Raw genomic sequence first — 14462 nt, 5'->3', positions numbered from 1 at the left:
GTGGTAAGTGGTTCACTTACCACATGGCCATTTCTTTAAAAAAAAAAAAAAGAGAGAGAAGCCTTTTACCTGCTTTGGTAAAAGGGGGTTTCAGCGCGCATCAAAAATACGCAGCTTTGACTGCAGCTTAGTAAAAGGACCCCATAATATCTAGGTCCAAAAACAGTTTAAAAGAATGCTATCTATTGAAAAAAAAAAAGTTTGTGGTGATGACTCAGAAATGACAGTGCTGACATCGGGTTAAAAAAGTATCAATGTCCACATACAAAGTTCTTAAAAAATATCTTGACATGTTTGCAGTTCTATATCAAAAATGTCTACCATGGTGCTTGCCACAATTTTTTGAGTTGTATTTATTGAAAATTATGTTTTACTTGGGGCCCTGTTTACTAAGCCGTGCTAGAGGAATGTGCACTAACCGTGTAGACACCATAATATTCCAATGGACGTCTACATGGTTAGCATGAGCTCACTTTTAGCACACCTTAGTAAACAGGGCCTTTGGTTTGTTATATTCCCGAGATTAATTGTGTATAAGTTAGGCTGTCATAGCAAGTTTGTTCTACTAACTGTACAAACGCACCCAGGAGAAGGAGTATATCAGTAGCCTTTTTTTTATATTGTTATCTCTTTTTTTTAGTATGTTTCTTAGCTATTATTGTTTTAACAACCATGGTAGGCATTTTTATTTTTGGAATCCAGTGCCTTCTGCCTTTTTATCTGTTGGGCTAATTGTGGAGAAGCCACATTGAGCCTTCAAATAAGTGGGAAAATGTGGGATACAAATGCAACAAATAAATAAATAAATACCAGCTAGGTAAGCCATTCCCTCCTATCTTTTAAACTGTTATTTAGACTGATACTTGTAGTCACAATTTTTTTAAACGACACTTTTATGCTATACGTAGTTTTTAGTCTTTATTTATTTATTTATGTGTTAATTTAATGATATTGATGTGGAGTATTTGGTTCTTTTAGTTTTATATTTGAATGTGACTCTGTCATCTATGAACCTTTTAAAATATATTTGTATGTGTTTGTGTTTGATCTTCCAGTAATTCTACCACGATGCAGCTGTTTTTCAGGTAAAACATGGCCATGTCGGGCACAGATGTTTGAATTCCTGGGAGCCTCTGAATAACAATAAAGTCAGTTTGTTTTTTCATAAAGCCTGCCTCTTGTTTCTGTTTTCAGCATTGAATATCTGGGGTTTTTGGGGGTGGGAAGGGGGGTTGAGCCGGCTACGTCAATATTCAGCCCTTGACCCCATAAGCCAAATTACTTAAAAATGGGACTGCTATATTAGCGGCCTGATTTAAGCAGTTTACTTGGTGAGGGACTGAATATCGGCACTTAACCCGACACCATCCCTGTATTGCCCACGAATTTGGCTGCTTTTGAATTTGGCGCTAACTGGTCATTTTCAACGAAGGTAACTGGTTAAGTGCTGCCAACCGGATAGCTGCAAACAAAAGACTTAGCCAGTCGGTTACTGGTTAAATCGTTTTGAATATTAGCCATAAAAATTATAAGGTGCTATTGATACTGTTCTGATCTGAGCAAGGGAGCATTAGCACTCAAAAGCTAGTTAAGAAATGTATTCATAGGGGGAAGTTATCAAGGTGTGGTAAAAGGTGGGTTTTGATTTACCATGGGACTCACCAGCCTGTGGTATCTCGATACCACAATTTGTTGATTCCCATTACAAATGAATAATTATAATGCTGCTTGTGAGGAACCTCACTAACAACATTATTCCATTGGCCCGAGAGATCTGGCCTCAGAGCACCCAAATGATCAGCACCCCCACTCACCTGATAATCACCCCACCCACCCCAGTCAACACCCTCACCCACCCAACCAGAACACCCCCCCCCCCCCCACACACACAAACACACACCCAGCAGCTTTCCTGGGCCTACCTACACATCCATGGTAGTCTAGTGAGTCCCTGGGCAACAGCAATCCCCAGTCGCCCCTGCACTTGGCAGTCCCTTCAGCTAATACGTCTCCCTGAGTGGTAGTACCACAGTCCTGCCACTGGGAGTGATGTTTCCATATAAGTGTGGGTGGTGATGATTGAGGCCCCTTTAAGATGCGGCCCAGGAGTATCAGACCACATTGGTTTGAGGCACAGTGATCCTGGGATGGTAAAATCAGCTGGGGTTATTTTTGCATGCTGTGCATCTCATTATTATTTCCTCTGTGGTAACTTGCCTATCGCTGTGCTATCGTAATATAACTTGCGTTAGTGCCCTTTAATGTGTTAAGGGGCAGATAATGTGGTTTATTGTTGTAGCGCGGCCTGATAACGTCCCCCCTTTGTCCAATAAAAAAGAATCACTATTCTTTTTTTTGTTGTTGTTGTTTATTAACCTTTATTTCAGTGTTATCACTGCTTTGTTACTTTGGAAATTGGAGGTTTACAAATTAATGATACTTCCTCTAAAGGCTGGAAATATGGCAACTCTCTGTTTATCTGTTCTCCTCTTCCTCAGGATTTGCTGCAGGGCTCTCCAAATTCAATGTCAACAGTATCCGGGCCCCCACAAGGAATCGTGGTGTCAGCAGCAGCGCTGCAGCAGGGCAGTATCGCCATGACCACTGTCAACTCTGCGCAAGTGGTGTCAGGTGGGAATCGTAAAACAAAAGCAAAAGAAAGGGCTGTCAGCACATCTAGGCAACTGAAAATGAAAGCCAAAATCCTTTATTTTATCACTTAGTTCATGCCTTATCAAGTAAAAGTTTAAAAGTTAGACGCTTTCTGGTAAAGTAGGTATTTCTTTGTCCTAAGAGAACTTTCAATCTCAGGACCTAAAGGGCATTAAGTAGAGGAGTAGCCTAGTGGTTAGTGCAGTGGACTCTGAATCTGGGGAACTGGGTTCGATTCCCACTGCAGCTCCTTGTGACTCTGGGCAAGTCACTTAACCCTCCATTGCCCCTGGTACAAAATAAGTACCTGAATATATGTAAACCACTTTGAATGTAGTTGCAAAAACCTCAGAAAGGCGGTATATAAGTCCCATTCCTATTAATGTGCATTAACAGGGTTATCGCATGACCACGTTAAGGTGTTCTGCGGTAATTATTATTATTGTTATTATTATTTGTTGCATTTGTATCCCACCTTTTCCCATGTACCTGTTAGTGCTTGCATTAGGGAATTTTTCTGGGAGAAGGTGTGGCATGGGCATGGAAACATTATCCTGTTAGCACTGATGGGATAACAGCTGAATTAAGGCTGGATCTCTTAATGCCTCCTGCATAGGAGTTGCTAAGTGTTCCTGCATTAAATCCTATCAGTTAACATGCGCTAATGACTACCTTTGCACACAACCTGCATAAAACATTCCCTGAAAAAAATAGCATGAGATTTGCAGTTAAACACGTGCTAAAGTTGTGTTAATGCCAAATCCTAATGCCCTTTAGTAAACATACGCCTAAATTTGTACTTGAGAGAAGTAGAAGGTTTACAACGAGCAGCAGTGGGATTTGAATCCTGATCCTCTTTGTTCGCAGCCCGCTGCTCTAACCACTGTGATACTCGGTTATAACCAATATATCACTATGATTGTACTAGCTTTTTAACCTAACAAAAAGTAACTTCACCCTGTAGCTTCATGGCTGCAGGTATCAGAACTCAGGAAAGGTTGAGATAAAAAAAAAAAAAGAAGATGGCACCGCAGTGGTACAGCCAGATCCCTGGATTCTATATACCTCGCCCAAAGTTGAACGTACAGTTTTGGGTGCTGATGCCAGATCTGTGCCTAAACTGGTCTGTTAACCAGGCAACAGAAATCAATTGTTGGCGTTGACTGGCATTAATTAGGATTTATGTGAAGGTCTGTCCTACACCCTTTTCTGTAACATGAGTGTCTCAATTTTATGGTGTGCAACTCTAAAGGGGCGTGGCTACAGGAGGGGCATTCCCAGAAGTTAGGCAGGATATTATATAATACTATCAATTGCGCACCCAACTGCCAGACATAAATTCTGGTGTCCGAAGTTAAGTGCAAAATACGCACTGAGCTATCATTCTCTAAAGGGAGTTCAGCGCAGAGCGCTCTGTATAGAACACTAGCTTAGCGCAGATCATCTTGCTACCTAATTTTGGGTGCCGTTTACTGAATTCCCCCAGAGTCTGTGCTCTGAGGGGCCCTTTTACTAAGCTGTGGTAAAAAGTGGCCAGCACTAGCGTGGGCAAGTGAAATTGGCGCGCACTGGGCTATTTTTTTACCACTACGGGTAAAAAGGCCTTTTTTAAAATGGGGCATTAACTGGCCGCGCACTAAAATTAAAAGTAGCGCACAGCTATTTAATGACTGAGCCCTTACCGCTACCTATTTATTGACGGTAAGGGCTGACGCACTACTTGCGTGGTAATCAGGCAGCACGTGGCAATGTGGCTGCACTGCTGATTACCACTGGGGAAACTCCCCCCCCCCCCCCCCCCCCCCACCCAGTGATAGAAAATAGAAAATTATTTTCTACTGTGGGAAACGGTGTGCACCAACTTCAAAATGACTGCCGGGTGCCCGCGCTACCCCGGTGGCAGTGCTGATTTGGCACACGCTACACACGCATTACCCCTACCGCTGCTTTGTAAAAGGGCCCCCTATTCCAGGAGCAACATGAAAAGGGTCTTATGCCAGAGTAATAGGGTAATATAATATAACCAAAATAGGAAGTTCTCTGCTTGATATTCAGCCAGCATAGTCTGTATGTTGTTTAATTCCATAGTAAATCTATATATTCAAGTCTAGTGTCTGCAGTGTGGCTGGTGCCAAATATTTGGACACAGCAGTAACTGGATAGCTCTCCGGGTAAAGTTAGGGCAGCCTTAATACCATGACTAAACATATATCTGGCAGCTCTGCACTAGCTCCACTCGCAGAACATCCTGGATTCCCCTTTCAACACTGTTCCCTCCGTCTACAGTCCTGCCAGTGGGGGGTGCTGCTGCCTACGTGAGTGGTGCGTGACATAGGAGCCAACTTTTCAAAATTATTGGGGGTGCTAAGCCCAATGGAAATGACTCCTCCCTGGACACATACAAGGAATTTTCTCAGTATTGGGGGTGCTCAAGCACCCACAGAGTCAGCTCCAATGGTGCGTGAGCCCTTACTGTCCACACAATATTGAAGCACCACCACCCCCTACTGGTAACAATGCAGTTGGAGGATTCCAGCTCAGCTTAGACGGAACAATTTCTTTGAACATCAGGCGCTCTGTTTTAATGACTTTACTAATATGAAAACTGAATACTGTCAGTTGCAGTCCTCTATCTGTTTATTTATTTATTTGTATTCCACCTTTTCCCAAAGTGGGTAACAGAAAAACATACATATAATTAATAAAAACACTAAAACATAGCAAACCACAATAGTCAACAACAATTAATACATCATCCCAAGTAACTTACATAGTAACATAATAGATGACGGCAGAAAAAGACCTGCACGGTCCATCCAGTCTGCCCAACAAGATAAACTCACGTGCTACTTTTTGTGTATACCTTACCTTGATTTGTACCTGTCCTTTTCAGGGCACAGACCGTATAAGTCTGCCCAGCACTATCCCCGCCTCCCAACCACCAGCCCCGCCTCCCACCACCAGTTCTGGCACAGACCGTATAAGTCTGCCCAGCACTATCCCCGCCTCCAAACCACTAGTCCCGCCTCCCACCACCGGCTCTGGCACAGACCGTATAAGTCTGCCCAGCACCAACTCCGTCTCTCGCCACCGGATTTGCCACCCAATCTCGTCTAAGCTCTTTAGGATCCATTTCTTCTGAGCAGGATTCCTTTATGTTTATCCCACGCATGTTTGAATTCCGTTACCGTTTTCATTTCCACCACCTCCCGCGGGAGGGCATTCCAAGCATCCACTACTCTCTCCGTGAAAAAATACTTCCTGACATTTTTCTTGAGTCTGCCCCCCTTCAATCTCATTTCATGTCCTCTCGTTCTACTGCCTTCGCATCTCCAGAAAAGGTTAGTTTGCAGATTAATACCTTTCAAATATTTGAACGTCTGTATCATATCACCCCTGTTTCGCCTTTCCTCCAGAGTATACATGTTCAGGTCCGCAAGTCTCTCCTCATACGTCTTGTAACGCAAATCCCATACCATTCTCGTAGCTTTTCTTTGCACCGCTTCAATTCTTTTTACATCCTTAACAAGATACGGCCTCCAGAACTGAACACAATACTCCAGGTGGGGCCTCACCAACGACTTATATAGGGGCATCAACACCCCCTTTCTTCTGCTGGTCACACCTCTCTCTATACTGCCTAACAACCTTCTAGCTAGGGCCACCACCTTGTCACACTGTTTCGTTGCCTTCAAATCCTCAGATACTGTCACCCCAAGATCCCTCTCCCCATCTGTACCTATCAGACTCTCCCCGCCTAACACATACGTCTTCCATACACTTCATTCTTCTAGAAAGGCCTTTAGAATTTAATGAGTCTTTAAGAATCGTTTGAAATGCTGAATATTATCACACTGTCTTAAGTGTCCAGGCAAACCATTCCATAGCAGAGGACCAGCAGTCGAGAATGTTTGCATCTTTGTATCCCCATCGTGATACATCGCTGGAGAAGGCAAACAGAGCTGATTAGATTTCTCAGATCTTTAACGATCGTCCTGGCTTTTGTACATTTTTAAAACATTAGGAAATAACGAGGAACAATCCAATATACACACTGGTGTTTCAACACAAGAACCTTAAACATAACTCTAAACGTAACAGGCAGCCAATGTAAGTTATTTAATATTGGAATAATACGTTCTGATCTAGGTACTCCAGTAATCAAATATGCCGCCACATTCTGAGTGTTAAACTAAGTTTTAATCTGGATACGCTGATAACGGGGGGATTCAGTAAAGGTCGCCCATGCAAGCAAAACTAATTAATATATTAGGTGCTAACAATAATTGGAGTTAACAAGCACTTAATTGGCAGTGATTAGGTGGTATGTGCGGATCTGCCATTCTTTAATATTTGCATCTAAATTTCATAGCGTGCAACTCATAAGGGAAGGATAAAGGGAAATGGGACTTGATATACCGCCTTTCTGAGTTTTTTGCAACTACATTCAAAGCGGTTTACACATATTCAGGTACTTATTTTGTACCAGGGGCAATGGAGGGTTAAGTGACTTGCCCAGAGTCACAAGGAGCTGCAGTGGGAATCGAACTCAGTTCCCCAGGATCAAAGTGCACTGCACTAACCACTAGGCTACTCCTCCTAGGGGGCGGATCAGGGATATTTTCAGAAATTAGGCATCGTAGCATAGCACAGTAGTGTTTTTTGTATTCCGCATCTACCTCCAAGAAGCTCACTGTGGATCACATTAAAGAAAACTGAAACAATTATTCAGGAATAACAATAAAGATGTCATATTATCAACATATAACAATAAGTCAAATTAAGAAAAGTAAACCTTATTCAATAAAAATGTTTTTAGTTGTTTTCTAAAACGTTTATAGTCAGATGTTGGTCTGATTTGAATGGGAAGTTCTTTCCATAATTTAGCAGCTTGATATGCATAGGATGAATTTGTCAATGGTTTGAACTTCTTCAACTCTAGAATTAGGAAAACTAAAATAAAAAGTGTCTCGCTAAAAGTAATTGGTGTTTTGGGAAAAACAAAGTAGATCATACATATAGGGCTAGATTCTATATATGGTGCTTAAACATTCCTTGCAGAAAAAAATATGACTAGGTATATTCTGTAAAGTACACCTAAATGTTATAGAATAGGCTTAAATTTCTGTGCGATATGTAGAATAACGCCAAGCGCCTCTCCATGCAACCAAATGTAGTTGCAGCCATTTACGCCATGTTTTACGTGGCGTAAATCCTGATGCCTAAATTAGGTGCAGGGCGGGTGTATTCTATAACAACATGCATAGATTTTAGAAATGCCCATGCCCTGCCCCCTTTTCAACTTATGTGACTTCGAATTTAGGTGCACCACGTTACAGAATACGCTTAATGAGTTGTGTGCAGTTACTGCTGATAATTGCTTGTTAACATCTAATTAACAGTGCTGATTAGTTAAACAATTAAATTACACATTCCCAAAAGCCATAAAAACTACGTACGACCACCTTAACTTCCGGAAATCACTAAAGACCAACCTATTCGAAAAGGCATATCCCACTGACCCAACTTAAGTACCTGAACCCAGCAACACAAAGAAACCTAAACTTGTAATGAACACCATGAACTTTATATAACTTCCCTCTTTATGATTCCCTAATGTGTTTGTACATATCTATTTCATTGACAATAACATCACTCTGTATTTGTTTCTTCACCATAGGTGGCTATCGCTTCACGGTACTATGTAAGCCACATTGAGCCTGCAAATAGGTGGGAAAATGTGGGGTACAAATGTAACAAATAAATAAATAAAATACACTTTGATTTCTGTGCGGAAATTAAGGCACTGTATATAGAGTTCCGGTGATAAGGGGGTGCTAGACCTTGCTGGACTTGTAAACAAGATATAATAAAATTTAAACAGCACTCTACTTTCAAAAGGATAAGGTGAAACATGATCGGTTATAGCTAACGAAAAAATCAGTCTGACTGCTATATTCTGGATAGTTCTTAACTTTTCAAGGTAGAATTAGGACAAGCAACAAAAATCGAATTGCAGTAATCAATTTGAGACCTGAAAAGACTTTGGACCAGGAGTTGAAAAGAGTGCTCTCTGAAATATTTGCTTATCCAACATAACTTTCGCATTAATATAAAACTTTTATTAATAAGCAAATTAGTGTAAACGTTAAGTGATAACATCTTACCAAAAAGAATCCCAAGGATTCTAATTTCTGAAACAAATTTATATTCCTTATTCTGAATTCTAATGGAGTTTTCCTGTATGGGGTTATATTTGTTTCTTATTAATAGAAATTTAGTCTTATCCACATTTAATTTTAGACAGTGCTTTTGCATCCATTCTTCAACTACATTTATACTAGTAGAGATAATAGGTTTTGAATGTACCAGTGAAGATGGAATAGGAATAAGAATAGTAATATCATCTGCATAGATGAAAGATTGCAAACCAGCTTGTTCTAACAAAAAAAAAAAACCCAAGAGAAGACAGAAACACATTGAATAAAGTAGGGGAAGTGGAGATCCCTGAGGGTACTCCGTATGTCGTAATCCAACTAGATAAAACTCATTATTCATTTTAACTCTATTTTCATAGAAAACCTTTAAACCAAGCTAGAACCTTACCATGGATTCCAAAATTTTCCAAATTTGCAGTAAAATAGTGTGGTCGACTAAGTCGAAGGCAGCCATGAGATCAAATTGCATTACAAGTGCTGAAGACCTCCATTTGCACGCCTAACTGCCATCATTTGGGCACCAGCATCATGTGGGTACCTTTGGCAGGCCTAGGTGCTCACATCCAAAGTTAGATGTGAAGGACCAGATTTTATATATGGCGCCTGAAAAATCTGCGTGGAACAAATTTCTGACTAAGCGTGTTCTATAAGCAGCGCCTAGATTTAGACGCGGTATTTATTTATTTATTACATTTGTACCCCGCACTTTCCCACACATAGCAGGTTCAATGCGGCTTACATAGTAGTAGGATTACAAAGTATAGTACAGAGAAAAACAGGTTAAGCTTGACAGATTAGTGAGAAGTGTAGATAGGTAATATTATAAGGGAGAGGAGGTAGTAGGAGGTGCTAGTTTTAGGCTAGATTGAGATAATCAGGGGATAGGGTCAGGATAAGCATAGGGAAAAAATTGGAGGAGGCATGATCTGAGTCATTGTCGTTGTCACAGGATCAGGTTTGTAGGGTTAGGTCGTGGCATAAGCTTCCTTGAATAGATGGGTTTTCAGCGATTTTCTGAAGAGTAGGTAGTCTTTAATAGAACGAATGGGTCTGGGTAGGGCGTTCCAGAATACACTTAGAATACACTTAGTTGCTATCCCATCGTCTAAAACTGTGCATATCCATTTACACCAAAGAAAATGTGGCGTAAATCCCAGCAATTAGATTTAGGGGCAGAGGGCCATATTCTATAACAGTGCGCATAAATTTTGGAACGCCCATTTCCCCACCCATAACCATGCCCCTTTTAGGCGCTCTGCGCTACAGAATACACTTAGCAAGTTGTGCACATAAATTCTAATTATTGCCAGTTAGTGATCATTATCACTTGTTAATTGCTGTTATCAACGCTAATTAGCTTGTTGAGCCAATTATGTTACACACGTTATAGAATATGCTTGGATTTCAGCACGGAACACTAGGCATGCTATATAGAACCTGGGTAGAAATGCACGCTAAGCTAGTATTCATAAAGAATACTAGCTTAGCACAGATCATAACAGCGCCTAACTTTGGACACTATTTGTTGAATTCTCCCCATAGTACACAAGGTACAAGTAAGGCGTCAGGGATATGGTTTCAGCGATACAGGCCTCGTTTTCCTTTTTTTGTGGCTGAAGACATGAAATCATTATTCTAAGCCATAAGGCACAGTAGGGTGGATGGGTGGGTGTTGGAATGCCATTCATGTATTATCTTTCCATTTGTCTGAGAAATTCTAATTTCTCACATCCACAAAGCTTGTGGGATTTCAGACAAATGTCAAAACAATGTGGAAGTATGCAATGAGAGCTCACATTGTCCTGTAATAATTATATGAGGGATGTTCTGTTTCTTTCCGATGTCTCTGGAGACGATTGCTGTATTTCACTGTAATACACACCCAGTCTTTAGCAGTTAAATTTAGGTAGATCGGGTATTTTGAAGGCATGGGAATGCTTCAGCCTGCATGCCAGCTGTGAATGCTGGTGATATGAATTTGTTTGTCGTATTGCACCGCTGATTACATCTGATAGTACAGGCAGTCATTGCTGTATTTTTACTTTCTGCTTTCGGACTTGTCTCTCTGTTAGGAGGATCCCTTTACCAGCCGGTGGCCATGGTGACATCCCAGGGTCAAGTGGCCCAAGCGATTCCACAGGGAGCCATACAGGTACAAAACATGCAGGTAAAGCAGCTAGAATACCTGCCTGCCTTCCACAGCCGACTGAATATTCGGCACTTTCCACTGCTTCCATGAACAGTGCTGACACAGCTGCTCTCAATTCCCTAGTGGGGATTCTCTGTAAAAGTGACAGATGCCCAGGAGGAGAGCGCTCTAGAGCTTCATTGACCTGCATTATGATTCACTAACCAGCTTATTAAAATGTAAAACTCCCCTGCCATTATTTGTCATGATGGACTGAGCAGGGTATTTGAAGGTGGCAGTTCTGTGTTCATTTTCTTGCACATATGGTCTGTTTCTAATCTATTTGTCCCATCACAGTGCTTTTGACAGCGTTTTTTTAAGTTCCGTTTTTAAAAAATTGATAACACTGGTACAAAAATGTAGAATGACACAGGGCCCAACATTCAGCTAGTAGCAGACAGTGTTTTTTAAGGCGTGCACCACTGTGGGCTGAATATGACCTGGATATACCATGCTAATCCAGGCATCAGCACTGAATATCGAGGTCTTGCACAGACACTGGAAGTTATCGGTGCAGGCCGACTTTCAGTACTTGTGCACATACGTATCCAGGTAAATTAGAACTGCTATGTATGGATATTGGCAGTACCCAAATAATTTCCATATGTGCCCCAGCACTAACCGAAGAGTTGTGTGGCAATCATTCTAGATTTTTCAGCAGCATTTTCATTTCGGTTTACCTGTTAAAAATCATTTTCAATATCGACCCTACAGTTATTATCTCATAAGAGGTGGCAAAAAAAAGAACCGAGAAAAGAATCCACAGAATACTATGTTCTGTGATTAGAGGAATAGAAAAATTAGGGTCAATATTGAAAGCAATTTAACCAGCCACAAACAGCTTCTGACCGTTTAAATCTCTTCGATCATATTCAGCGGCACTTAACCGGATTGCGCTGCTGAAAATGTGTGGTTAGCACCCATATTGAAACCGGCTATTTTAGGGTGTTCGGGGAAAGAGTGAGCACTTGGCTGGTTCAGTGTCAATGTTCAGCACTTAACCAGTCAAGGTAACTGCATACTTAGGCGCCGACTCCGTGGGTGCTGTGGGTGCTCGAGCACCCCTAATATTCACCCACCGGAAGTTCCCTCCAAGTTCCAGGGTCGCCGTCCCTCCCTTCCTCCCTCCCTCCCCTCCAGTTCCAGGCTCCCTCCCTCCGAATTTTAAGTCATCATGACTTACCTCGTCGGGGTTATGGCGGCCGGCAGCAGCGGTAAAAAGCATGCAGACTCGGCACTTACTTCAGTTTTCCCTTCTCTGTCTCTCAGCTCTGGTCCCGCCCTTGTGGAAACAGGAAATGAGGGTGGGACCAGAGCTGAGAGACAGAGAAGGGAAAACTGAAGTAAGTTCCGAGCCTCCATGCTTTTTACTGCTGCTGCCGGCCGTCGTAACCCTGACGAGGTAAGTCAGGATGATTTAAAATTCGGAGGGAGGGGGCCTGGAACTGGAAGGGAGGGAGGAAGGAAGGGAGGGAGGGACGACGACCCTGGAACTGGGAGGGGGGCCCTGGAACTGGGAAGAAGGGGGGACCCTGGAACTGGGAGGGGGACCCTGGAACTGGGAAGAAGGGAGGGGGGAGCCTGGAACTGGGAGGGAGGGGGGGACCATGGAACTCAGGGGGAGGGAAAGGAGGGGGAGGGACGGAGGCCTGGAACTAGGAGGGAAGGAAGGTTGCCTGGAACTTGGAGGGAGGGGGAGGGGGGCGGGGGGAGAGGGAGGGGGACGAGGGGAGAATGCACCACCTGTAAAAAAAAAAATTTCAGCACCTCCAATCATTTTGAAAAGTTGGCTCCTATGACTGCATACGTAGGACCACTTAAAAGTCAGTCCTTTCTTTATGCAGTAGCCCATAGCCAATTAACTGCTGAATATCGCATTTAACCGGCTATGCATTAGCCAGCTCTGTAATCCCTGAAATTCACTGCCAGCAGGGCCGGTCTTCAGGCGAGGCGACCGAGGCAGCCGCTTAGGGCCTCGCGCACCTCAGGTCGCCCCGACCGCCCGAGCTCCACTCTCCCTCCCTCTCAAGTTCAACAATGCGCAACGGCGACATGGTGGGGGCGGTCTGCCCCAGATGTCAGCGGGTGGTGGTGGGGGGTGCTCCGAGTCTGCTCCCGGCACTGCTCGCCCTGTCCTGCCTTTAAAAAAACAATTTGAAGCGCTGGAGTAACAGGCAGCAGTGCCTCGCGTCTGCCCTGCTACTAAAAATCTCTTTGATGACGTCGTTGGGCCTTCCCACATTGAGTCCCGCCCTCCTCTGAGGTAACTTCCAATTACCGCGAGGGCGGGCGGGACTGAATGTGGGAAGGCCCAACGACGTCGTCGAAGAGATTTTTAGTAGCAGGGCAGACGGAAGGCGCTGCTGCCTGTTACTCCAGTGCTTCAAATTGTTTTTTTTTTAAAGGCATTGAGGATGGTGGGCCTGGGCGGCAGGAGAATGGAGCTGGTAGGTGGGGAGGGACTCAGATGGGAGAAGGGTGTGGGGCTCTCAGGTGGGGGAAGGGTGGGGTGGGGTGGGGAGGGGGTTCTCAAATGGGAAGGAGACTGAGGTGGGGAGGGGGTTCATTGATGGGAGAAGCAGAAGGGGGTGGGGAGGGGGTTCTTGGATAGTTGAAGGGGACGGGTGGGGAGGGGACTGGGGTTCTTGGTTGGGAGAGACTGGGGAGGGGGTTCTCGGATGGGAGAAGGGGACGGGTGGGGAGGAGACTGGGGTTCTTGGATGGGAGAAGGGGACTGAGGTGGGGAGGGGGTTCTTGGATGGTTGAAGGGGACAGGTGGGGAGAGGACTGGGGTTCTTCGATGGGAGAAGGGGACTGGGTCTGAGAAGGGGCAATATGGGAAAATGGGGGCCATGCCTGGGGCTGGTGGGAAAATGGGGCATGCGTGGATCAGGTGGGAGAATGGTTCTGAAAAGGGGGGCCCTAATACAAGGCATGTGGATGAAGGGGGCTGGAACTGGGGGCTGAAAAGGAGTTTAGGTGGGATAAGGGGGCTAGTACTGGGACTGGAGGCTGAAAAGGGGCAGGGCTGAAACTGGGGACTGGGGGCTGAAAAGGGGACAGGGAGAAGTGTCTGGGGGGGGCTGAAGCTCAGGACTGGTGGGAGAAAAGGGCTGGGGCTGAAATGGGGGACTGGTGGGATGGGATAGTGGGGCTGGAACTGGGGGCTGAAAAAAAGGGGCGGAGAGAGGGACAGATCCTGGATGGGGGAGCAAGAGGGAGGGCAAACCCTGGATGGATGGGAGAGGGAGGGCAAATGGTGGATTGAAAGGGCAGAGAGAAAGGGCAGACAGTGGATGGAAGGGATAGAAAGGGCAGACAGTGAATGGATGGGGGAGAGAGAGAGGGCAGACAGGGGCAGATGGTGGATGGAAGGGGCAGAGATAGAGGGCAGATGTGGATGG

General features: G+C 44.1%; 1 protein-coding gene across 7 annotated transcripts in view; it reads left to right on the top strand.

Annotated features, from left to right (window-relative positions):
• The window catches only part of PKNOX2 (PBX/knotted 1 homeobox 2), a 765290-nt gene that overhangs the window by 654372 nt on the left and 96456 nt on the right, over nucleotides 1–14462 (top strand). For 5 of the 7 annotated variants that reach the window (XM_030220836.1, XM_030220834.1, XM_030220829.1 and 2 more), the window contains 2 exons: nucleotides 2499–2631; nucleotides 10943–11037. In XM_030220836.1, the coding sequence (XP_030076696.1) occupies nucleotides 2499–2631; nucleotides 10943–11037 (228 nt within the window). The remainder of the gene's footprint in view (nucleotides 1–2498; nucleotides 2632–10942; nucleotides 11038–14462) is intronic. The other 2 variants (XM_030220835.1, XM_030220833.1) reach the window with 1 other exon arrangement.

Source organism: Microcaecilia unicolor, chromosome 12 (assembly GCF_901765095.1).
Source record: "Microcaecilia unicolor chromosome 12, aMicUni1.1, whole genome shotgun sequence".
NCBI lineage: Eukaryota > Metazoa > Chordata > Amphibia > Gymnophiona > Siphonopidae > Microcaecilia > Microcaecilia unicolor.
This window is presented reverse-complemented; position numbering and strand designations above follow the sequence as displayed.